A 26,463-nucleotide genomic window follows, 5' to 3' on the forward strand; every position below is an offset into this window, starting at 1 on the left:
ACTACTAAATCAATTAATGTCAAAGCTTAATGTATATGACAACATGAATACCTATATGCTATGATAAGAGTTAACGTCAATGCCTATATGCTATGTACAAAGTAATTTTTTTTTCTTTTCAATTGATCAAAACAGTCAACCTAAACTACATGCAACAACGATGAAGATTTTTTTTTAATTAAACTAGATGCAATGAGGAAATATTGCACACATGATCTATGAAAAAAAAACTACTCTAACTAATGATCTACGGTGAGACGGGGGAGAAGAAACAAACTGTACGGTCCGTCTCTGACTGAGAGGTTGAGAAGAAGTGGTTTTTCCGTTGAGCAGTGCGTGCCTTCATCGAGTAAGGCAAGAAGAGCTGGCGACAGAGATACGTTAGAAGCAAGACAAATCTGAGGAGGAAAAGAAGAGAATGGGGGAGAATCGGTTGAGAGGAGGAAGAGAAGAGAAGAGAAGAGAAGAGGGAGAAGAGGTCTGCATTTTTTTCAAGAAGGAAAAACATGGAGGTGTGCTAAAAAAGTTCTATTTATAATAAAAATTAGGTCAAAATACGATTTCTATGTAAGTCCAATTTTTTTTTTCCAGAAATTCCAAAACGAGTCTTCCTCAAAAATATGTTTTTCAAAAAGTTTTTTTCTAAAACTAATTAAAAAATAGTAAAACACTCCTAATCTAATTAAACTATGAATGAGAAAAATTCTAACTAATTAAAACACCAAAAAATGCACGGCAAGCTAAAAATCAACGATAAAGATAGGTTTTTAATGTGATTTTATCATGGATTATGCATAAACAAAGATAAATAAAATATAAATATTATGCATGATCAAATTTTTCCATGCTTATCGTTTATTAGTCCTTGAGCAAACTGAAGCAAAAAGCAAAAATCCTAAACTAATTAAAATAAAAGCCTAACTCACTTTCGTAGGAATCACGGTTGCATTTAGCATATGCAACAAGCCCTTTCAATCCCTGGGTTACCCCAATGGACGAGTAAGGTCTCGTGAGGGTTTGCAGTGATGCTACCCACAAACATCTCTTTCATGTATGCATAAAAATTTAACTTCAAAAACCATTAGCCGGTTAAGATGATTGTACATGTGGATTAGACCAGTTGACTGTTTATATATTTATGCTTGTTTGGCCGACCCATGTACATGGATCAACCCAGAAGTGGGTTTGCTAACTTATGAATCAACCTAAATGATGATATTTGTGACTGGTCGATACATGTACATGATTATGATCACATACATGAAACATACCAGTTGTGGCTAGTTTTCTAATGATCGATACGTCTACATGAATCGAACCAACACATCGATATTTTCTATTTTGCCGATTTGTGCACATGATTTGAGTATGCACATAACTCTAATCGGCACTTGAATTTTTTTTTCTGCATAGCCGATTTACGTGCATGAAGATAGTCATGTACATGATTATGATTAAAATATATATTTTCTGAGTTGATACATAAATCTGATCCTAAATTGATCAGTTTGCAAATTGTGCATATCATACACATGAATCTGAAAGTAATTTAATGTTTGCATGACTGTGATCATATGCATGTTTGGTTGGTTTTATACATGAAATTGATCATAAATGGTGGGGTCTGCAAGCATTGTATTAACATGCGTATATACTTGACTTAATGTGCATTCTTTTTATGTTTTGAATGTGAATTGTGAATATATTGGGAAACTGTGTGTGTGTGTGTTTTATGTTCACTGAAATTTTGTAATTTGTATAAATCACTTTTGAGATGTGTAAGTGGTCAGATGTGAACCCCTGCGGGCCATGTAGGCGAGGAGCATGTGTTGCTCCAATGTTGATTTTGTTTATGCATTGCAAAATAATTTATGAAAATTATTTGTTTTTCAAATTTAATTACACTGTTAAATTATGAGGGTCAGGGCTTGAAATTATTTTTGCATGAGGATTTGCAAAACGGTTCTTGTGTAAAGAACTTGAAATTGCTTTAAAATGGTAAAATAGACCAAACAATATAATTATTCTCTTCCTTGATGTTCCTTCTACAATGTAGGAATCTTGAATGACTGTCATGGGGGGACCGTGAGGATGCTAAAACTCTGTGTGCAATTGTACCCCATAACTCGATTTGGTGGTTCACCTCTCGACCATAGTTTTAGAAAGATTTCAGCCACTTTGCTTGAGGGTGGTGTCATTGACTCAACTGCAGTTATTGGTATACCAAGAAAGTGACATCAATGGTTGAGGATTTTCATTGATGTCTCGACATTATGTGAGAATTCCTAATGTTCCGATGGATGGTGAGGATTCCTGATATCGGTCGAGGAACAAGTGTCAGACCCAATAATTAAAATACAAATTGTGTATTAAGCTATGTTTGAAAACCTAATTCGAACTTCAAGAATTATGCCTGTTTTGAGTATCTACGAGTTTAAGAATACGTGAAAATTAAATTTGTGTGCATTTAAATAAGGTCATGCATGAATAAACAACTTTGATAAATAACTTAATAAGTTTTTCATGCATGTGCATTGAATCATGCATATTTTACTATTCAACATTAGTTCATACATATATGCATATTTGGTTTTGCATGATATGTGGTTGAATGCTTGAATGATAAAATAATTGTGGTAAGTTATTGCTTATGATTTTATTTGAAATTTATGCATGGATTAATTTATGTTATTTCCCTTACTATTTGGATTTTTAGAAGAATTCATACATGGATTTTGGTTCTTACCCATTTTTCTTAAAATTGTTTTACATGTACAGATGCTAAGTGATGTCCTGGACTGCCTAGCTAGTTCTTACCCATTTTTCTTAAAATTGTTTTACATGTACAGATGCTAAGTGATGTCCTGGACTGCCTAGCTGGAGGCTATGAGACTTGTGATGGCGTTTTGGGTTTTGACAGATGATAGAAATTTGATATAGTCAATTTTTTTATATTCTTAGATTTTTTGACTTATTGATTTGATTAATGAAGTTTGATTTTATTACTTTAGTTTGATTCAATACATGAAATAGTTTATGGTTTGGTATATTAAATCTATGATGTGCCTCAGATCCTTGGGAGTGTTTTCTGCAATTGAATTTAAAAAAAAATCACTATTTTCAATGGTCAATTGGGGTCATTAAAGAGTTGGTATGAGATCCATGCATAGAATTACTTGAGATTTGTCAGAATTGTCAGAACTATCACCGTGAAAGTCACAAACACATACTTCAAAAGTGGTCTCTACTTCACTAGTAAGAGCTATATTATGGAATTGATTCCTTATTGTCTTGGAATTTGTGAATTTTTATATTTTGACCATAGGGATAAATAGATTTAAATCAATGTTGTGATTTAAATTTTTGTGCTTGATATGATTATACTTGTTATTCTGGTAGGTTTGATTAAGGTATAAAATTATTGATAAATTCTGTTGAATTTGTGTTATAGATGTATGCTCATACTCGTGCTTCTTCTTCTAGTGCTCTAGCAGACTGACAGGAGCATAGGGACTTCCTGACAAATGCCCTCAACACTTTGGCTGTGATGGTTACTACACATGTCCAGGCGTAAACGGTGCAGCCCACGACTTGTGTCCATCCCTCATCAGTTACCGCGAACATTGGTGCAGTCACGTATGAGAAGTTTCCAAAGTTGAACCTGCCAACTTTTTAGAAAAGGCCTACCCAGAGGCTATTAAGAGCTGGGTCAAGGAGATTGAGAGGGAATTATGTGTCCTACCTGTGTCTGGTGACAGACAAAGAGACTTTGACACATACCGTCTAAAGAGCGATGCCAAAAGTGCTAAGACACCCTGCATCGGGTGAATTTTGTAGGCATCGAGATCATTCCTTGGGAGACCTTCAGGGAAGAGTTCCTGGAGGCATACTTTCCTTCCTTTGCCAGGTAGCATATGTAGCAGCAGTTTCTCGAGCTCACGTAGGAGAACATAAGTTTGGTGAACTACGCCTCCAAAATCAGGAGCCTGGAGAGATACTGCTCGAACCTGTTTGCAGATGACAAGGCAACGGCAACAAAGTATGTGCGTAGGCTAAAGAACGAGCTTCAGGTCTGAGTTATGATGAGTCATCCTACTACTTTCAATGATGCCACCGAGTCTGCGTCCATCCTAAATGAGGAGTGGGAGAGGTTCAAGGTTGAACAACAGAAGAAGGGAGGCAATGAGAATGGCGATACGCGAAAGAACCCACTTGCAGGCGACAAGGCGCAGAAGACCAAGGCCAAGAAGCAGAAGACCTAGTAGGGGACTCACCAGAGTCGACCCTAGCAGAGGCAGTTGCAAGAGAAGGCTCAGTTCACTTGTATGAGGTACAACAAAAGTCATCCTATTGGCCATTGCCCTCTCTTTAAGGGGGTGTGCTACCAGTGCCAACAGCCAGGTCATAAGGCACAATACTATCTAAACAATCCAGCGGCTCAGGGAAATTAGCAGCAGTAGAGACCTCAACAATAGGCACATAGGAAGATAAACGGGAGAGTCTACGTTGCCATGGCCACCGAGCAGAGCGATTAGGCTGACCTGATTGAAGGTATTATCATAGTCACTGATCATCTTGCTCGTGTTATGTTTGATTCGAGGGCAACCCATTCTTTTATATCTTCATCTTTTACTGAACTGCTTAACCTTATACCGTTTAGCCTAGAGAAGACTCTTGATGTGATGTTTCTGATAGGCGTGTCCACTCGATGTGGGAAGTACCTTCTTGTAGTTTGAGTAGTTACTAAGGGACACAAGTTGTCTATCAACCTAGTCATACTACACATGACTTTCTATGATGCCATTCTGGGTATAGATTGGTTGTCCAAACATAATGCAACTTTTCAGTGTTGGGGTAAGAAGGTTTTCTTTGAGCATCCCGACTTGTCTGCACTGGTGTTTCAAGCGACTAAGCCTGTGAGTGAGGTGTATTCGAGGCATCATTGTACACTACAAACCCTCTTGACCCAGAAGGTAAGGACAAAATTGGGGATGAGGTCAACTTTCTCTTCAGCTCCTGGAAGCTCTCCTCACACCAAGGTGACCAAACAAACTTCACCCCCTTTCGCAATAGCTGAGTCATCGGGGCAGCTATACGCGAGAAGTCCTGTATGAATTGGTGATAGTAACCCACCAACCCCAAGAAACTCCTGATCTCTAACATTGTCTTCGACTGCTCCTAAGACAACATTGCCTCTACCTTGGCTGAATCCACCTCAACGCCCTTTTCTGATATAACATGACCGAAAAATATAACCCTTCGAGCTAAAACTCACACTTAGAGAACTTAGCATACAACTTATGTTTCATTAGTGTCTATAATACGATCCTCAAGTGCTCTCTATGCTCCTCTACGCTCTCAGAATATATCAAGATGTCATCAATGAATACGATGATAAACTGATCCAACCACAACCTGAAGACTCGATTTATCAAGTCCATAAACATTGTAGGGGTATTGGTGAGTCCAAAAGACATCACCAAGAACTTATAATGCATGTATATGGATCTAAACGCCATCTTCGGGATATCCTCTGCCCAATCTGCAACTTATGGTATCGTGAACAAAGATCAATCTTGGAGAACACTTTTGTCATGCGTAATTGGTTGAACAAATCATTAATCCTGAGCAAAGGGTACTTGTTCTTCACGGTGATTTGATTCAGCATGCGGTAGTCTATGCAGAGTCACATGGATCCATCCTTCTTCTTGACAAATAAAATTGGTGCACCCCATGGTGACACACTCGGCCTGATGAAACCCTTGTCAAGAAGTTCATGCAGCTGCTTCTTTAGCTCAACAAGCTCTGCAGGTGTCATGTGAATAGGCACACGTGACACTAGTGTCATGTCAAGCACTAACTCAATCGAGATCTCGATCTCTCTGTGAGGTGGCAAACCCAGTAAGTCCTCTGAAAAGACATCCAAAAACTTGTAAACCACGTCCAACTACACCAAGGGTGTCTCCTGACTGTCCGTGGTGGACACACTGGCCAAGAACAATGCACAACCCTGCTTGCAATACTTTAAAATCTTTATACCTGAGACAATATTTTAATATAGCATGGGAAGGTCATCGCTTATGCTTCTCTCGACCACTGAAGGTGCACAAGAAGAACTTTCCTATGCATGACTTGGAGTTAGCAGCTGTTGTCTTTGCGCTGAAGATTTGGTGCCACTACTTGTATAGAGAGAAGTTCAAGATTTTGTTTGACCACAAGAGACTCAAATATATTTTCATGCAGAGAGATCTAAACTTGAGGCATCGTAGATGGTTAGAGTTCCTCAAGGACTACTGGTTCACCATCGCTTACAACCCTGGTAAAGCGAATATAGTGGCAAATGCGCTTAGCAGGAAGACATCGGTCATGACAGCCAGCTTGATTGGTCAGAGTTGGGACTTGCTTGAGGAGTTTGTCAAGTGGTAGCCGTTTGCATATAAAGTCAGACACATCCTTTGTGCAGGGATGAGGGCGCAGCCTGAGATAATTGGTCGTATTGAGGAGCTTCAGTCAGTCGATTTGAACATCGAGGGGTTATGCGTGAGTGCCCAGAAGCCAGGTGCGCAGTTTCATCGTGCAGATGATGAAACTATTATGTTTGGGGACAAATGATGGGTTCTAAAGGCTCTGCGGGAGGAGCTAATAAGCGAGGCCCACAGATCGAAGTATTCTATTCATCTGAGTTCTACCAAGATGTTCAAGGATCTCCAGAGAACATATTAGTGGAACATATTAGTGGAATGAGATGCAATAAAATATCATAGAGTTTGTGTCTCGATGTCTCACTTGTCAGCAAGTGAATATCGAGCAACAGAGACCTGATGGACTACTTCAACCTTTGGACATCCTTGAGTGAAAGTGGGATGGCATATCGATGGACTTCATCGTGGGTTTGCCGAGGACTCATCGTCAGCACGATGTCATCTGGGTGATAGTGGACAGGTTGATGAAGAGTACCCATTTTCTGCCTATCGGAGCGAGTTAGATCTTGGAGAGCCTAACATATTTGTATGTGGGTAAGATTATTAAACTTTACGGGGTACCATGTTCGATTATGTCAGACCAAAATCCTTGCTTCATGTCTCGTTTTTGGTGCCCATTGCAGAAATCCCTAAGTACTACGTTGAAGTTTAGTATGACTTTTTACCCATAGATTGACGAGCAGACAGAGCGCACAATACAAACACTTGAGAACATACTTAGAGCATGCATGCTGTATTGCATAGGGAATTGAGATAGGCATGTGAAACTTGTAGAGTTTTCGTACAACAGCAGCTATCATGCTAGTATTGGCATGGCCCCATATGAAGTTCTATATGGTAGACTATGTAGAACCCCTGTGTGCTGGGATGAGGTTTGAGTGAGAACAATAGAGTTTCCAGAGGCTATCCATCACTACTCAGATCAGGTGCGGATGATTCATCAATGTTTGGTTGCAGCGCAGAGCAGATAGAAGAAATACACTGACCAGCGACATAAGGAGCTTAATTTTGTTGTGGGCGATCACGTGTTTGTCCAAATATCGCCTATGAAGAGTGTGTTCAAGTTTGAAAATACGGGAAAGCTGAGTCCTCATTACGTTTGACCTTTTGAGATCCTCGAGCATGTTGGTGAGTCAACTTACCGTGTGGCACTTCCTCTCCAGTTTTCATAAATCTATAATGTGTTCCACGTCTCGATGTTGAGGAAGTATGTGCCCGACCCCTCATACGTTATTCACTTTGAGGCGGTCGAGGTACAACCAGATTTGACAATGGAGGAGAGACCAATAGGGATTGTGTATCGCCAAGAGAGGACACTTCGGAGTAGGCCGATTTCATTTGTGAAAGTGTGTTGGCAACATCATGGGTTAGACGGGTGCACTTGAGAGCATGAAGCCGATATGCGCGAACATTACCCACATTTATTTGGTACATTAAAATTTTGTGGACAAAATTCTTTTAAAGGGGTAGGGATGTAATATTTCATATTTTTCATAAATTTTAAAGTCAAAAAATATAATTTTTAAATTATATATTTATATTTAATTGATAAAATCATAGAAAATATAATTAAATAGGGGTGAGTCATCTAGATCTGGGTGTGGCCCAGAGCCCACTGACAAGAGCTAAGTGAGTTAATTATAACTTGAGAATTTTTTAGTTTTTAACCTTTAAATTTGATCAAAATTTAGGTTAAATTTAGGCAAAATTCAGAAGCAAAATTCAGGTATGACCACCATTAGATTTGCCTCGTAATGTAGAACTTATAAGAGATGTTTTTTCGAAATCAGGTTACGGTTGACCCGAAAAATGCATTTTTAAAAAATGATCAACATCTATTTTTGAGCTTTTTTTTGGATTGGATCAGACTGAATCTATTCTATTTGATCCATGTTAATATGGATCTAGACTCAGTTCAAAATCCATATTAAGTAGGATCTGGTCCAACTCGAGATCCATATGAATTTGAATCTTGGATCAAATCTGGATCCAAAATTCATCCATGACAAGTTTAAAACTAAGGTAAATTTAAAGTTTTAAATCCAACTAACTTTAAATTGAATAAGGATGAGGGTAGAACTCTACCCTAAAAGAAAATTCTAGAAGCCCCCCCTTGGAATATTCCTTAAAGAATATAAAATAAATTAAATAATAAAAACAAGATTTAATAAAATCTAGAAGATAAGAAGGTAGAGTTTGACATTTAGTAGAACTCTACTCAAATAGGAGGCCTCTAGAGAGGACGTCACCCCCCTCTCTAGAAATTCCATTAAGAATAATATAAAAGGGGTCTAGCTCTTCTCTCCCTCTAGAACTCGAGTTCTAGAGAGAGAGAGAGAGAGAGAGAGAGAGAGAGAGAGAGAGAGAGAGAGAGAGAGAGAGAGAGAGAGTCATGTGATAGGTTTAGAAAAGAAAGAGAAGAGAAGAGAAAAGAAAGAGGAGGGAAAAGAGAAAAAGAAGAAGAAAAATACACATCCATCAATTTTTCTAACTTTTTTGAACTTCAATTAAAGGTACAGTTTTCTCTCTTAATCCGTATGGGAAAGGAATATGTATAAATCAATTTGGGCATAGGTTTAAAGGGAAAAAAGCAAAAATCTGATTTCAAAGCGATATATATAGATATATGTTGCCGATTATATATATAGAATGTTTTTCATGATTGTCATTTTTTCTTGTGCATCTAATATAAAAATATGTATGTCGATTTTATAAAGCATATATCTGAATACATATATGTTGATTTTCTTGATCTTGTATCTGAATATGCATGTAGTTCAGGTTATAGATTTTTCCTGCATATATATATACTCAGATTTATCAATTTTCTTATTTATGCATCTGAGTATATATGTATATATATAGATACTTCAGATCTGTTGACTTTCTTGATCATGCATGTTAAAGTATTCTTGTATTTCTGATTTTTTTATTGTTATTGTTCATGCATCTGAAAATCTGTATGTAAATTCAGATTTGTCGATTTCATGTTCATGCATATGTGTTTCTAAACTTGCTGATTTCTTGCTCATGTTTCTAAATTATACATATGCATTTTAGTACTGGCGATTACATGATCATGCATTGAAGTAAATAAATACGTGTTTTCAGCCTGCTAATTATACCTTGGATTGATTTTGAATCATGTATGCAACTACTGTTTATATGTGTATTCAGTCTCGCCAATGCATGTACATGATTCTGATCATGTACATGGACCAGCCCAACTGATGTATACATGTTTATTTTCGCCTAAGCGACCCATGTACATGATTCTGACCATGTACGTGGATAAGTTAGCGTGTTGTTTACATATATATTTCAGCTTGGCCGACCAATGTACATGATTCTGATCATATACATGGATCAAACCAGCTGTTGCTTACATGTTTATTTCAGTTTGGCCGACCCATGTACATGATTCTGATCATGTACATGGATAAGCCTAAAAGTGGATTTGTTAACTTATGAATCAACCCAGATGATGATATATGTGACTGATCGATACATGTACATGATTCTGATCAAGTATATGAATCTGACCAACTGTGGCTATTTTTCTAATGGTCAATACATATACATGAATCCGATCATGTACATGAATCAGACCAGCACATCGATATTTTTTGTTTTGTCGATTTGTGCACATGATTTGGGTATGCACATAACTCTAATCAGCACTTGAGTTATTTTTTGCATAGCCGATTTGCATATATGAAGATGGTCATATACATGATTATGATTGGAATATGTATTTTTTGAGTTGATATATAAATCTGATCCTAAATTGATCAATTTGCAAATTATGCATATCATACGCATGAATATGAAAATAATTTGATATTTGCATGATTGCGATCATATGCATGTTTGGTTGATTATATACATGGAATTGATCATGAATAGTGTGGTCTGTGAGCATTCTATTCGCATGCGTATGTACTTGGTTTAATGTGCATTGTTTTTGTGTTTTTAACGTGCATTGTGAATATATTGGAAAATTATGTATGTTTTATGTTCACTGAAATTTTGCAATTTGTATAAATCACTTTCACTACAAGAATTCTGCGGATTAGCGATGAATGTTATCCGACGCTAATCTATCATAAATTCATCGCTGAACTGTTTAGTGACGGATTGACGACATATTAGCGATGGATAGCATCTGTCGCAATTCCTTGATCGCTAATTAGCGACAAAATTGATCTGTCGCTAATTTACGATGGATTAGCGAATGCCATGATCCATCGTGAGTCCATCGCTAAATAAGCACTGATTTGGTTTTGCGATAGATACATATCTGTCGCTAATCCATCAAAAAAATTTAACGACGAATACGTATCTATCTCTAAATTCTGTCACCAATTTAGCGACGGATTAACGATGAATTACATTTCATCGTAAAACATCAGCTGATTCAGTTTTTGAGACAGATAAATATTCGTCCCTAATCCATCGCTAAATTGGCGACATATATTATTCATCACCAAATACCGTCACCATTTTGCAACTGATTTTCTTCAGAAAATCCATCGATGAATATTAGCGACGGATAATATCTGTCGCTAATTCGTCACAAAATTTTTAAAAAAATTAAAACACTTTTGTTTGAAATATAAATATCGAGAAAAAATTTCTCGTTATACAATTTATATAAGTTGTGTATAAAAGACAAAGTACACATAAAAAATACATATACAAAGTAGGTGAAACAAATTTAACAAAATTATAAGTGAAACAAATTTAACAACCCAGTATAATCCTCACCAAGTTCTAATTAGTTATAAGTGAACATATACAAAGAGTTTCGTTTGAAACAACAAGTACGTGAAACAAAATTAACACATAAAGCTACTCATCGCCAAGATTCGGAGCATCATCCTCTTCATTGTTTCGATCTGCCCCCTCCATCCATGCCTCCATCAGCTCCTCTACGCTGATCATCTCCAACATTCTATAAGAGAACCAAAATGTTAGTATTGATAAACAAAATATAATGAAATAAATTATATGCAATGCACCTAATCTAAGGCAATCAAAGTAACATGGCTGAATGGCACATAGACTAGCAATAAAGTGAATGACATTAACAGAATTCAGAGGCCAACGAACAATACATGTAGAATCCCTAAAAATATTAGTTGAGGTTCTGAGTTGATAGCCATTGCCAATTGGCCATGAGATTCTGAGTTGAGGTTGTGTCAATGTCCTGCCCAGTACTCATGGCAACACAGTAGAGGTTAACAGTGGATGTGTTAATGGCCAAACTTTTGTTTTTTTCTCCCCCATTTTGAGAATGATTAGTCAAGGGCTTCATGATGTGGGAATTTGATAAACTCATTCTGAACAAAGAATAGATTATTTAAGCATATATTAGAATAGAATGTTTACTTCAACATATAAAACACCATATAAATAATTAAATAAATGATTTAGAAAAAAGAAATCAACATAAAATAGAACAGAAACATAAGTGAACTTGACACAAGAATGACTCGAGGAAAGAATGACATATAAGCAAAGTTATTAAAATTAAAAAGAAGAAACAAAAATCCTTTTGTATCTTCCAATTCCAACAATAATCAAGCAGAATGCCAATGAAAAAACCAGTATAAAACCAGATAGAATCTCTGACCTCAAATTACATGTCAAAAGAAAAGCATATTATTGTGTGAAGACTAATGGGTAATGATAAGAATGAATCTTGTAACTTGATTTTTTTTTTCAACTATTGGAAAAGGTTTTGGGAACTTTAAAGCACAACAAAAAAGTCTGAATATAAAAGAGAAGAATAACAAGTCATAGAATGCCCAAGTTACTATACCAACTTAATAAAACAAGCTCACAGACATGAAACACCAATCACCATGAAACACAAGCCAAGAAAATGAAAATACGCCAGAGAGAGAGAGAGAGAGATGTTAAAACTTAAAAGAACTCCCGTCGGAAGTGAGTACAAGGTCTTGGATAGTGTGACCATCCAAATATACTCCACTTGACAGTTACACACCAGCTCTGTCAGTTCTCACTACTCCTGAACGTGTGTGTCATATCTCTCTCTCTCTCTCTCTATATATATATATATATATATATATATAGAGAGAGAGAGAGAGAGAGAGAGAGAGAGAGGTGAACAATTTCATTACTTCAAATTTCCAATATGACATGTTCATTATAATGAAATGACCAAAGCGTCAGCAGGGGAGCCTTTACAGAGAGGACTTATGTCTTAACATTGGGCCCTTGTGGCTTAAACAAATGGGGCTGCCAAAGAAAGGAAAAGACAGGAAAAGCGTTTGTTCCATAGTATTTCATATGAAAGGACCCTGATCATAGTATATGTCTACAAAATATACTGAATAAACACCTTAGTCTTTTGTAGCCTTCTAGTATTAAAAACATATGGCATTTCATATTATGTGTGGTTGTGACATCCTGATCATAGTATCATATTTAAGCTAATTGGATTAACAATAAGAATATGCTCTTGACCTGAATGAGGAGCAGATAAGAGATAAGTGTTTGATGTAAGACTTGATGAATGCCACTGACCGCACTTGGTAACTCTATCATTGGTACAATCAGGATACTGCCTCTGCTGGTAGAAGCTCTATCATTGTTAATCCTAGGTTAGTGGCAGAAGCTCTCCCATCATGGAAAATACTTGCATTGAACATCTAGAAGCAAATATATGCAGAATATTCCTAATTAGCTTAAAGTTTTAATATGCAGGTGAACTTTTTTTCAGGTGCTAGACAATGTTTATTAAGCATCAAATATTGTTGGGTGACAATGCATAGCTTATGGTCGCAAAACCTGATTCAATCCATTGCGGATCATGCATATATGGGCACACTTGTTTTTCTACAAATTGAACTTACACATCCTAAAAGTCTTATAGTCTAAAGTCATTCTGGGTTCATCTTCAGTTATTCAAATTCACGCCCGTACAAGTGGTGAATATTAGATTCATCAACCCGTTTACCCGAACCCGACCTGCCAACCCGTTTACCCGACCCTGACCTGCCTGCCAACCCGTTTACCCGAACCCGACCCTCCAACCCGCCCGTAACCCTGTTTACCCATTTACCAGAACCCGACCCGCCAATCCGTTTACCTGACCCGACCCATTTATTAAATGGGTTAACCGTGTCATGTCAAGTTACCCGTTTAATAAAATGGTCGGGTTTGTGTTTGCCACAGCCGACCCGTTTAATAAACAGGTCGAATTCGTGTTGAGGTATGCTGACCAGCCAACCCGCCAATCCGACCCAATTGCCACCCCTAGTTACTATATTAAAGTATAGTAAAATTCACATATTAAAGAATAGTCAAATTCAACTAATATAATCATAATAAAATATTATAGGCAAATATGTATTGAAATCTAACGACATGAAACTTTAGATATGTATCGAAATAAACGTTATACGTACCTGAAGGGCACCAGAGCTCATGTTGAAGGAAAACAAAGTTCCCCTGTCCCGAAAAAAGTTGTACAACTCATTATGGACAAGGTTGGGAATGACTTTATGTAAAAAGTCATGCATTGTGTCTTGAAGAAGCTGGCGGACACCATCCAAAAAAATAGTAGGGTCAATCGGATGCTGAGAGTTGATGCAGGTGGGAGAACTCTGAGAGCCCTGGCTGGAGGAGACAATGATTGTTGTGATGTTCATATTACTCCCAAACCCAAACACACAACTTTTTTTGGGTTCACCGGTTGCAGTCACCCATGCTGCAAGATCAAAAGGCGGATGCTGAATGGAGTCACTGCCATAGCGCTCTACCATCTGGTGCTCGTATGACTCTTATAAAGTAATGATTACAGTATGAATTAATAATTAATAATTATAATGTTTATGATAATGCAATTCATGGTAACTTGTATATTACAATGTTTATTAATACAATAAATACATACTGTTGTCGCTCTCGCATTCTTTGATACGAACTCTCCCATGCTCTTACGTTTATGTCTTTCAACAAACACATCTTTGTAAGGCACAATGCCTCCTTTTTCGACTTCCTACATGATTAAATGAGAAAAAAATCAATTAGAAGGTATGCAAAAATACTTATAAATTTGAATATATATATATATATATATATATATATATATATATATATACATATTGATGAGTTACCATTTTCTTCTGGTGGCTCCCAAAAGTCTTATAACCACCTGTGTGCAGATGAACATCGAGCATCTTCACTCAGTTTTGTGCAGCCTTTTCTGAGCGGTTTCAAAATTCATGGCTCGCCCACTTGTCGCACATTGCATCCCAATAATCTGTCCTGATAGTAGAAGGGTCATGGCCCTTCCACTCCAGTGGATCATCTATCCCACTAGCTGCTTTTATTGTTGCAACCTTCATATTGTGAAGCATGTCAGCAAATTGATTGTCAGCCATCTTCTGCCACACTAGTCTTGCGTCATGCTCCACCTTTGCAGTCGCAAAGCGATTCAAAGCCTACAAATAATTTTAGAAAGTTAGTATACATGACTATAAAAAAAAATTAAATATGAAACACATTAGCTATGATAAACGATTGTATACCATGAATGATGACCATAATCTGTCTAACACCTCATTCGGGTACTCTTTTCATTGAGCGATCAATCCTGAAATATGCTGAACTAATGACTTTCTAATTTCTCGAATCACTTCTTGTGGCTCGAACCTCGTGCTACATATGAATTGGTACACATTAACAATCGACTATCGATATATACTATTTATAAGATAAAATATTAGACAAGCGGCAATAAAATACTTATGATCGACTATCGATATATACTATTTCAATGAGTCATCGTGTGTCAGACTGAGAAGACCCAGCATTCGTACGACTCTCTTGAACTGTTGTATAAAAATAAGAAAATCCATGTACACATTCTATCTACATGTTGAGTAAATAACTTTAACCATTATAGAACTATACATACCAACCGGCATTGACTCGTGATGTGTATGAGTAGCTGGTATAGGTGGGTCATGTGCAGGCGAAACATCATCTATAGAACAATGAGTTAAAAATTTACACAATGTATATTTAAACTAATCAAGTATATAATTATTTAAATGATATACCTATCGAAGCTGTACGTGAAGACGAAGGCTGAGACTGGCGATCATTGAGCTAGGATCCTATAAAGACAATTAATAAGTAATAATTTTTATATCAACATATAAGCAAAAACACAATGAATGCCTATATTTAAATATAACATAAGGACATCTACCTAATATTGTCCCACGACCTCTACTTGGTCCTCGACCACTGGGTGCTCGACCACTGCAACCTCCACGAACCATATTCTAACAAATAAATTTTTTATTTGGATCAGCTACATAACTATTGATCTTAGCATGACATGCATGGATATAACATATGCATAAAATATAAAGATTTAAAGGTTCTACATGAATCAATTTTATAACTATGCATGAATTGTGCATGTACATGCTAAGTATGCATGAAATGTAACATGATATACAAGATATACTGTTAAAATAGATGGTGCATATGAGAAAGTGATGTCTAACGCCATGAGGTTCTACAAATCGATTGTTCTTACACATCGTGCAGGGGCACCTGATCCGACCGGTGGGATCCACTCTACTGACACTTGTCATTGCAAATTCAATAAAACTGTCAACACTATCCATATATTCAAGAGACACCTCAATATCAACTATCCTACGGAACATCTATTCGCGGTTTGCAGCCATTTTGTCCTATGATGTTACAAATATTATCTTAACCAGTTAAAAGAGAATCATAATAATGCTATGATGAAAAAAATATCTAATTTATCATGCATTGATGGTGGATGTAATGATTTGATATATATATATATATATATATCACACATATATATATATATATATATATATATATATATATATATATATATATATATATATATATATATGTGTGTGTGTGTGTGTGTGTGATATATGATGTCATTCACCTCCAAGAAAACTACTGTCAAGCAAAAGTAGTTTTTCACATATTCAGATGAAATTACAAAGTAGGTTCTATTTTTCCAAGTTAATGGGAATGAAATGACTGATTTCTCCTTGTTGGTTAGCTATAATTTTCATATTGTAGGTCATAAAGTCTTCATTTTGCTTGTTGCTTGTGTTGAGTTGGTTAACACTTTGTTATGGTTTATAAATCAGTTAGAAATTCTTTTTTGGTGATTGTTGGTGAGCAATTTTTTTGTTTTAGTTAATGCGTAAATTTTCTTTCCCTCTCTACCACAGACATGTAATACTTTCTTTTTTCTCTGAAAAGTCTTTTGCTAAGTCCTGTAAATTTTTATATAACTTTCTAGTGTTAGATGGCTTGTGTTATCATGTTCAATTCTCACTTATATTTGCTTGTATTTTGCAGAGTGCTATCTTTAAATTCTGCCACTTCAGATTGAGTTTGTTTATCAATATCATCTAGAAGCATTTGACACAATTGTGTTGGTTTCTTTTTGTGCATGTAATTCTGCTCCAAAATCACCCAGCAGTCAAATTATTCACTTTAAAGTTGGTTTATTGGAGCTTGAGCATAAGCACTTGGGGAAATTTGATCAACTCTAGGTTTTGTTTTATTGGGTAAAGGTAAGAAGAAGGCTGATGGTGAGGGTAAGCAGCAAGATCATTATGCTCTTTTGGGTTTGAGTCATTTGAGATTTTTAGCTATAGAGGATCAGATACGCAAAAGCTACCATGAGACTGCATTGAAGTATCACCCAGACAAATAGGCTGCTCTCATTCTTGCTGAGGAAACTGAAGCAGCAAAGCAAGCAAAAAAAGATGAGATACAAAATCACAGGTGAACCCACAATACCATAATGTAACGTCCCTCAAAAGTCCAATCTTTTAAAACTTTTTCAAACCCTAAATTTTGAGAAAAATTCAAAACTTTTTATTTATATAAACAATTAACATAGTTCCCGAAAGTAATATGCCAACAAGTTCGTCTATGGCCACATTCCAATCGTTCCAAATACTAGACGACCCACCTAAGCGCAAGTGCGAGTATATATTAGCCTCCCAGTATCAGATCCAGTACAGAATTATCTATAGACACAACTTAATTGAGACTATTACTCTAAGGGCTTCTCACATGAGAAAAAGAAAATGTGAAAGACAAAATATATTAAGATTTAAGGTAATTGAAGAGTTACATCAAAATTTAAAGTTCTAAACCATATGCAAGACATAATAGGAATGAAATGACAAAATTTAAAAATGTTCTCATTCCAAAAAGATTACACTTCTTTAAATGTAAGGATTCAGACAAAAAGTAAAATTTACACAAGTTTTTAACTATCTTAAAACTTTTGCCTGGTCCCTCCAGGAATTATACTAGGTAAGAGTGGAGCCTTCAGCCACGCAACAACTCGCGCTTCGCTTCAATCCTCCACGAGGTTATCTGTAAATATTGTAGGGCATCAACCACATGCATTGACAACTCAATATTTTTATGTGTAAAACCATCACATCATATTTAGACCCATTACAAGAATATTTAGAAAGATAAACTCACAATCACAAACACAATACATTCATTTTAAGCATGTTTTCATTATACAATTTCACATGGAAGGCATAATTAAATAAAAAATAACTTCTGCAAGCATGGATACAGGCACATCAAACATGGCAATACAAATAATCATTCATACCATAACAATGTCAAACATGTACCTGCAACAAACACACTCCAATATCCCACTAACTACAACCATGACTAGCATGGCCTCCGAACTACAAAAATAAGAGCACTTATATTCTCATACATTCAAATCATGCTCAGCATGATCTCCAAACTCCAGCAGAATAGTCCTAGATATCCACAACTTAGTGAGTGTATGAGCAGAAAAGCGTTGCATCCAAAAAAGTAAATAACATGTGATGCGCTTGCATCGCTTACTCACCACAGGTATCTACCCGATTTGCATTCTTTTGCATTTACATTTTTTATTTTCTTATTCCGTTATTTTTGCTTGGCATTTTTAGCCACATGCGATGCTTAGCATTAAGCATCATGCATATGCTCAGGTACATACCTACAATGCACGAATATATAGGCAATACAATATAATTCTAACATTTCTACAATATGCCTGTGCTCCAAACTAAGTGTACGTGCAACTAACTTTAACATGAATTACATTTTAAAAATTTAGTTTAGGAATCCTACATTTTTGACGCAATAAAAAGTAAAGCAAAACTCAAAATCTGAAAAGTCCAATGCAACCACTACACACGATGACCTACACGACCCTCTCACGAGGGGAGAGTGCTGCAACTGCACACACACAAATGATAAATTTTAAATACGCTTTAGCTCACGTGCAACAAAAATTAAAACGTAAATTGGTAATTCGATTGGCGAAAACCGTGAAGCAAAACCCTAACAAGTCCAAACAAAATTAGACAGATGAGTGGTGCATCTCCATGGGTTGCACACTGTCCCGTACATCCCCTAGTGATGACACAACCATCGAGGTACCCAATTCCAATGAAATATTTATATATACAACTATTGGAAATAATTCAAAACACTAAAACCATATAAAAAAGAATCAACAATGCAAAGGTACCTCTGCTGTTACACACAATAGCCCTGCATGATTTCCAATGCTGGGAATCGGGTGCGCAAGCTACACAGTGAAGCATGAAGGAAGTCGGCTAATCGCAAAAAAGAAAACTTAACAAAAGAATCATGCATTCACGATTTTAGGCATAAAGCAGTGAAAAGGGTGAGAAGAAAGCTAATCCTTGATTTTGGTTTCCAAGCAGGGAAACATGCGAAAATTCGAGAAAACCTTGATTAGGGTCATGCGGATAAGAAACAAAAGGACAATCCAAATGAATGTTTACAAAGCAATGAAACCCCTGGCTGGGGCCATTCTTTCAGCAAAAAAAAGGTCTAGCCACCTACGGTGGCTCGAGTTCTACTCAGATCAGTGAAATCAAACCCCAAAAAAAGAAGACGAAAATTACGATTCACCGGCATGCTTTGCTGAATAGAGAAGAGAAAAAGAATATGGACATTCAGATAAGGGTAGGGGCTTACCAAAAATCTCGGCGTCGGTGGTGGATACGTAGGGAAACGCAACGGCAGGGGGTGGCCAACATAGTGACCGACATCAATGAGTGGTGGCTACCTTTGGTCGATGCTCAAACAGAGAGGAATGCGACGACAGACCAGAGAGGGGAGAAGAAGAAAGAAGGGGAAGAAGAAAAAGAAGGTAAGGAAGAGGGTGTCAGTCAGCGTGGGTTGGGGACAACATCGCTCTGATAGTCTGTAGACGAGCGAGACTCTCTCAGCCATGAGGTTGATCAGGCGGAGGAGATGGGGTTTCACGGTGATGGCACGAATGGTGGTGCCGGCACTCGAGCGGGAGACACCGAAAAAAAGAAAATGAAGAAGAGGAAGATGGAAATGGGAGGGGCGTCTGCGATGGTCCGCGTTCAAACAAAAGGGGAAACACAGGAGAAAGAAAGGAAGGGGGGAAAAAAGAAGGGAAGGGAAGGGAAGAGAAGGGAAGGGAAGGGAAGGGAAGGGAAGGGAAGGGAAGGGAAGGGAAAGGAGAGCAGATGGGAGAAGGCGACTGATCCCCGATGTACCTAAGGAGGACGACGGCCTTGCTGGGTCTTCGACGACAGTGTGAGTCGACGACAAAGGTGGAGTGAGGGAAGAGGGAGGAGGAGAAGGTGGTGCAACAGACAAGGCTCGCGACAGCGACACAGGGTCGGTTGGCGATGGCGCTGCTCCTCATCTCGCTTCAGTGGCTGAATCAACAAAGAATTCCACAGGGGAAATCCTCACCGCATGTCCAGCGCCCCTCCTCATCTCGCTCTCTGCTCGTGCTGTGGACGATGATCTTCCATAGACGATGATCGACGACGATGGTGCAAGCAGCCCTTTTCCTCATCGAGAAGCCGATTTGAGAGAGAGAGAGAGAGAGAGAGAGAGAGAGAGAGAGAGAGAGAGAGAGAGAGAGAGAGAGAGAGAGAGAGAGAGAATTTTGTGCCCTAGATGGGCCATTTTATATCGAAAAGTAGCGACATAAACATTCCATCTCAAACGCCGTCACAAATTAGCTACAAAGTTTGAGACAGAATGTTTTCGTCTAATTAGAGGCGAATTTTGAGACAAAATGTTTTCGTCGCTAATTCCGCAACTAATTCAAATTTTAGGGATGACTAGTTTTCTCTAGCTAATCCGTCATAAATTTGCGACGGATTATTTTCATCGTAAATTTTTGTCGCTAATTAACATTTTTCTTGTAGTGTTTTGAGATGTGTAAGTGATCAGATGTGAACCACAGCAGGCCATGTAGACTAAGAGCATGTGTTGCTCCAATGTTGTTGACTTTGTTTATGCATTACAAAATAATTTTTGAAAATTATTAGTTTTTCAAATTTAATTACATTATTAAATTTTAAGGGTTAGGGCCCAAAATTGTTTTTACATGAAGATTTACAAAACGATTCTTGTGTAAAGAACTTAAAATTGTTTTGAAATAATAAAAGAGGCCAAACAATGTAATTAATCTCTTCTTTGATGTCCCTGGGCCCAAAATTGTTTTTACATGAAGATTTAATTGTTTTTACATGAAGATTTACAAAACGATTCTTGTGTAAAGAACTTAAAATTGTTTTGAAATAATAAAAGAGGCCAAACAATGTAATTAATCTCTTCTTTGATGTCCCTTCTATAGTGTGAGAATCTTGAATGGTGGTCATCGAGGACCGTGAAGATACTGAAACTTTGTGTGCGATTGTGCCCCAAAACCTGATGTGTTGGTTCACCTTTCGACCATAGTTTTAGAGAGATTTTAACCACTTTGCCAAGGAGTAGTGTCGTTGACTCAACTGTAGTTATTGGTATACAAAGAAAGTGATGTCAATGATTGAGGATTTTCATTGATGACCCGACATTAGGTGAGAATTTTTTATGTTCCAATGGATGGTGATGATTCCTGATATCGGTCGAAGAACAACGTCGAACCTAGTAATTAAAATATAAATTATGACTGAAAACCAAACTTGAAATTCAAGAATTTGTACGCATTTTTAGTATCCACAAGTTTAAAGATAAGTAAAAATTAAATTTGTATGCATTTAAATATGGTCATGTATGCAGAAACAACTCTGATAAATAACTTAATAAGTTATTCATGCATATACATTGAATCATGCATATTTTACTATTCAACATTAGTTCATGCATATCTGCATATTTGGTTTTGCATGATATTTGATTCTGCATGATAATTGGTCGAATGCTTAAATAGTAAAATAATTATGGTAAGTTATTGCTTATAATTTCCTCTAAGATTTATGCAGGAATTAATTTATGTTATTTTCTTTTATGTTTGAAGTTTTAGAGGAATTCGTACGAAGACTTCGGTTCTTACCCATTTTTTTAAAAATTGTTTTAAAGGCACAGATGCGTAGTGATGCCCTGGAATAACTAGCTGGAGGCTACGATACTTGTGATGGTGTTTTGGATTCTGACAAATGACAGAAATTTGATATAGTCAATTTTTTTTATATTCTTAGACTTTTTCGACTTATTGATTTAATTAATGAAGTTTGATTTTATTATTTCAGTTTGATTCAATGCATGTAATGTTTTGTAGTTTGGTATATTAAATTTTGGATCCTTGGAGGTGTTTTTCACAAATGATTTAAAAACAAAAGTTTCCACTATTTTCGAGGGTTAGTTGGAGTTGTTTCATGTACTTTGGTCCAAAGCCTTGTGGTCCAGACACCCTAAAACAAAGAGTATAAATTGAAGTGGGATCTTATGATTTAAGGGGACCATACATGTAAATGGCCATTTATCTCCCCACCCTCCATTTCCCAAATGGATGGCAGACGTGAGATTCCAGACCAACTAAAAACAGTTAGACACTCTATTTTGCCCTCCATGCCCCCATGCGTCAACAACTAGAGACACCATTTTACCCTCCATACATACAAGTTTGTATTCAATTTATAATTTATAATTATATTTTAAATTTATTTTGTATATATATATATATATATATATATATATATATATATATATTTCGGTGTGGCCAGTGGGATGGTTGTGAAGGTGCTGAGATGAAGGCACCCGATCAAACCCCACTGGTGCACGCGTGTGTCCGTAGCTTTCAGAGGTGAGCCACATAAGGCAGGGTGGTCGTGGGGCCCCACTCGGGGTTTCCCTCGCTTACACGAGGGTTCCTCGTCATATAAAAAAGATATTTAATATATATAGCTGTGTTGTGAGGGTACCTTACGAAGATCCGCACCCGTGCCCAGGTGACAGACTGGAAAAGATGTGCATTGCATGGCAGAGAGAAAGTGGCAGTAGTTACCCCATTAGTTGGTTGGCAGGACAAACATAAATCTTTTGAGTAAAGACAAAGTGAACATGGCAGTTACTCATTAACTAATGAAAAGGTAGAGCCACCACCCATACATGTCCAAACCAGCCCCTCTCCACGTTAATTAAACTTGGTACTGATCCGTCCATCTGCAACAGCCTGTGAAGCCATGGCAAGTTCAAAATCTTGCAGAGAGATAGAAGGCAGGGGAAGCAGCTCAGGTCCTTGAAGTTCTTGCCAGCTCTTCATGGTTGTTGTTGAACTATCCAAACCTATATGAGCAACGTGTTTTACATCTGTTGGAAGCCCGATCTCCATCTCCACAAACTCTTCCTTGTCAACTGCCATGAGAAAACAGTCATCAATTTAGGAACCAAGGTGACCTGAATTTTCTTGTGCCATCAGTGAATAACTAAGACATGCAGTTACTGAAGCGAACCAGTGACAGTTGGCACTGAGCTGCACCAATTTGATGTTCCTTGGTTGTTGGAACATGTCATTTACTAAGAAAACCAAGCAGCCAGAAGTAGCCTGAGTCAGGTTGTAACTGACCAACTAAAGAACTATTCAAGAGAAGCTTGAAAACCAAACTTATGACTACCAATCTTAGATATAAGAGTGAAAAATATAGGTGATTACCCAACAATTGAGATAAACTCTTGAGACTCCTAATCAATCTTTGTAATCCAGCAGAAAGTGTGGATTTTGGAACAGTCAGCATTCCCAATGAATTCTTCATTTGCATAATAGAGACCAACGCTTCTCGTTTTAAGGGAAAAAGAAATGCAAGAAAAACATGAGCACAATAACAATCAAGCAGAACACAATTTTAAGTACAAATTGAAACATAGATCGGCTAAAACAGAGGGTACCTCCTGGATTGTTATGGAGTTCTGATTTTGCTTTCTTCGGGTTCTGGAGTTTGACTGAAATACTGGTCTGAGAAACACATCCAAATGGAAAAGGCAACAGTGTCAATCTCTCCATTTGATTTCTCATGATTCTTACTTGAATGAAACATCAAGTGGTAGCAGTGATTGTTTATATGTGAAATTTTTGCTTGAAATGCAAGACAGAATGATTTGAAAGCTTGGAAAGCCAGAGATCCACCAAACTCTGTTGCTGAGAGGATATGACATGGAGTTGGTTGGTTTTGTTAGTGGGTAAACTGTGCCTCTTAACCTAATTTTCTTTGTAGGGCAGGCCCACTTCCCACAAACTATGTTCTTTAATATCAGTGTAATATTTTATACTGTGGGCCATTGGTTCATCCGCATACCTTGTAGACTAAGACATCAAACTGCCAATAATACTTTTTGTCTTAGTTTTGACTCCTGTTAGAGTAAATTGGAAGGTATGCAAAGGATTCAGGCATGGAGGTTAAAGTTATGAACTTCAGCTTAGCTTTGAGTTGAAAATGGCCTTCCCATGAAAGTAGGCAACATTTTAGAAGATGATACTGACAGAAATGAACAGGCATTCTCCTTCACCTCACTATCTCTCTCTCTCAGTAACTTTAACAGTGATACTTTGCAGCAATGTCATGGACTCACACTAGCCAGAAACATAGAGATTGTTCACAAGACAAACCACGTGCCAAGATGTGGTCTGATCGGACTCAACTTATTGTTCATCTTCTACATCCTGTCGCATTCTCCCACCCTTCTTGACACAGACCACACATTAGATGAGAGAACATAGGATCCATCATCAGACGGTTCAAGTTTAAACAGTCTTTCCAAAATTCGCTGGCCTACCGTAATATTATTATGAATTCTGCAGGCAGATAGCAATGCCTTCCAGACTACACCAATTCGATCAATGCCATTCTCTAGTATAAATTCTTCTGCTTCTTCCAGCTGTCCGGCACAACCAAGAAGATCGACTATGCCATGGTCTTCACGCATTAGTTTGAAATAATCACACCCTTCAGTTAACAACCCTGCATGGCTACATGCAGACAGCACCCCCAGGAAGCTTATCTCGTTTGGCCTAACACCCTCCTCCAACATCCTCTCAAAATAGTGTACTGCCTCTCTTGCTAGACCATGAAATGCACAACCAACAATGATTGATGTCCATGGCACAACACTGTGGTCCTTAATTCTGTTGAACAAAAATCTCGCATCATCTATGCTGCACATTTGGCATACATGTCAACCAAAGAACTCCCTATAAATGAATCAGAAAAGTTCGAAGATTTTACTATTTGGGCATGGATCTGCTTACCCTGCTCCAGAATGCCACTTTCAGCACATGCCATAGTTACCGTTGCCAATGTGAATTCATCTACCGAACACTTTCATCTAACATTCGACGAAACAGCTTAAGAGCATCTTCACTTCTTCCACTCCGAGAGTACCCAGAAATCACCGAGCTCCACGAAACTGCACCAGGATTCATCTCAAAGATTAGCAAAGCATAATCCAATTCCCCACATTTGCAATACATATCTATCAATGAATTTCCTATATACCAATCATAATCAAACCCAAACCTTTTCAGCAATTGGCCATGAATCTGCTTTCCCAAATCAAGAACCACCAACTTCACAGCCAACACGAGAGCCATGCGAAATGTAAACTCATTGAAATCCAGTCCTACTCGCTTCATATCATAAAGAAAACACAATGCCGTCCTATCATCCCCACCATGGATATACCCTGAGACAATTGTGTTCCACGACACAACATCACCGAATGGAAACCTATGAAAGAACTCCAGCGCTCCATCCGTATCACCAACCCGCACATAGGCACCAATTATTCCATTCCAAGAGACCACATCCCGTTCAGGCATTCTGTCGAACACTTTGCGCGCTTCATCCAGACACCCACAATTCGCATACATGAAACAATCATCAATCCGTGCACCCTCTTGCCCACCAACAAATCAGGAAGCTTGCCACAGGCCTTCAGGTGAAGGGGTTGAGAACGAAGCCACGGGCACCATCTGGCGGAAAATGCTTATAGAGGTGCTGCAGTGGCCTTCTCGTACATAACCGGCGACGAGCGACGTCCATGACAAGACGTCTCGTTGGAGAATTTCGTCGAACACTTTTGTGGGCGGAGTCAAGCCTCGCGCATCTTACGTAGAGGTTGATGAGGCCGTTGCCCACGCACAGGAATCGGTCAAACGCTAGATTTTCTGCGAGCGCGTGCGCAAGTTCGCCGTTCCGAAGGGCACCCTCTCTGCAGTATGCCTTGAGCAAGCGGACCAGAGCAACCTCACCTCCTCCATTGCAACATTTAGGGGCCGTTTGTTTAGCGCCCTTTCCCATGAAAGAGGCTCTCTTTCACAGGAAATAGAGTTTCTTAGAAAGAGAAACAAACATATCCATGAAAAATATATGGTGGGACCCACATAATACAAATAAAAAAAAAAGCACTTCCCTGTCAAAATGAGTTCATACCTCCATGTCACATGGGGAAGCACTTTCCCTAACGCCCCCTATCTACTAAAAAGACTTGTTGACCTAAAAAATAAGCTCCACTGGCGAAATGCAGTCACGTGTCACATAATATTCGTCTTTGTTTACAATATTAGCACCAACGTCACTAATTCTAAGAAGTGGAAATCCTG

At 37.8% G+C, this 26,463-nt stretch overlaps 2 protein-coding genes across 2 annotated transcripts; both read right to left on the reverse strand.

Annotated features, from left to right (window-relative positions):
• Window positions 1–23,001: 23,001 nt before the first annotated feature.
• On the reverse strand, window positions 23,002–23,880 carry LOC149811530 (CRIB domain-containing protein RIC4-like). Its single transcript, XM_089993893.1, has 3 exons — window positions 23,754–23,880; window positions 23,521–23,709; window positions 23,002–23,222 (listed from the first exon to the last, which is right to left on the reverse strand). Exons 1-3 carry the CDS (start codon window positions 23,878–23,880, stop codon window positions 23,002–23,004), a joined length of 537 nt encoding a protein of 178 aa, XP_089850019.1.
• Window positions 23,881–24,518: 638 nt separating this feature from the next.
• LOC149811531 (putative pentatricopeptide repeat-containing protein At3g23330) lies at window positions 24,519–25,680 on the reverse strand. The gene is made up of 2 exons (XM_089993894.1): window positions 25,175–25,680; window positions 24,519–25,017 (listed from the first exon to the last, which is right to left on the reverse strand). The coding sequence occupies exons 1-2, from the start codon at window positions 25,678–25,680 to the stop codon at window positions 24,519–24,521; spliced, it is 1,005 nt and encodes a 334-aa protein (XP_089850020.1).
• Between the last annotated feature and the right edge of the window lie 783 nt (window positions 25,681–26,463).

This window comes from Nuphar pumila, chromosome 17 (assembly GCF_984573655.1).
Source record: "Nuphar pumila chromosome 17, dmNupPumi1.hap1.1, whole genome shotgun sequence".
NCBI classification, from domain to species: Eukaryota; Viridiplantae; Streptophyta; class Magnoliopsida; order Nymphaeales; family Nymphaeaceae; genus Nuphar; species Nuphar pumila.

Bases quoted from the DNA above. Each gene is read 5' to 3' on its own strand.
- LOC149811530 (XM_089993893.1), bottom strand. From the start codon at position 23,880: ATGAGAAATCAAATGGAGAGATTGACACTGTTGCCTTTTCCATTTGGA. The intron at 23,710-23,753 runs GTACCCTCTGTT...TTTGTACTTAAA, and splicing joins ACTCCATAACAATCCAGGAG to ATTGTGTTCTGCTTGATTGT. The intron at 23,223-23,520 runs GTAATCACCTAT...TTCTCATGGCAG, and splicing joins GAGTTTATCTCAATTGTTGG to TTGACAAGGAAGAGTTTGTG.
- LOC149811531 (XM_089993894.1), bottom strand. From the start codon at position 25,680: ATGCCTGAACGGGATGTGGTCTCTTGGAATGGAATAATTGGTGCCTAT. The intron at 25,018-25,174 runs GTAGATGAATTC...CCAAATGTGCAG, and splicing joins ATGTTAGATGAAAGTGTTCG to CATAGATGATGCGAGATTTT.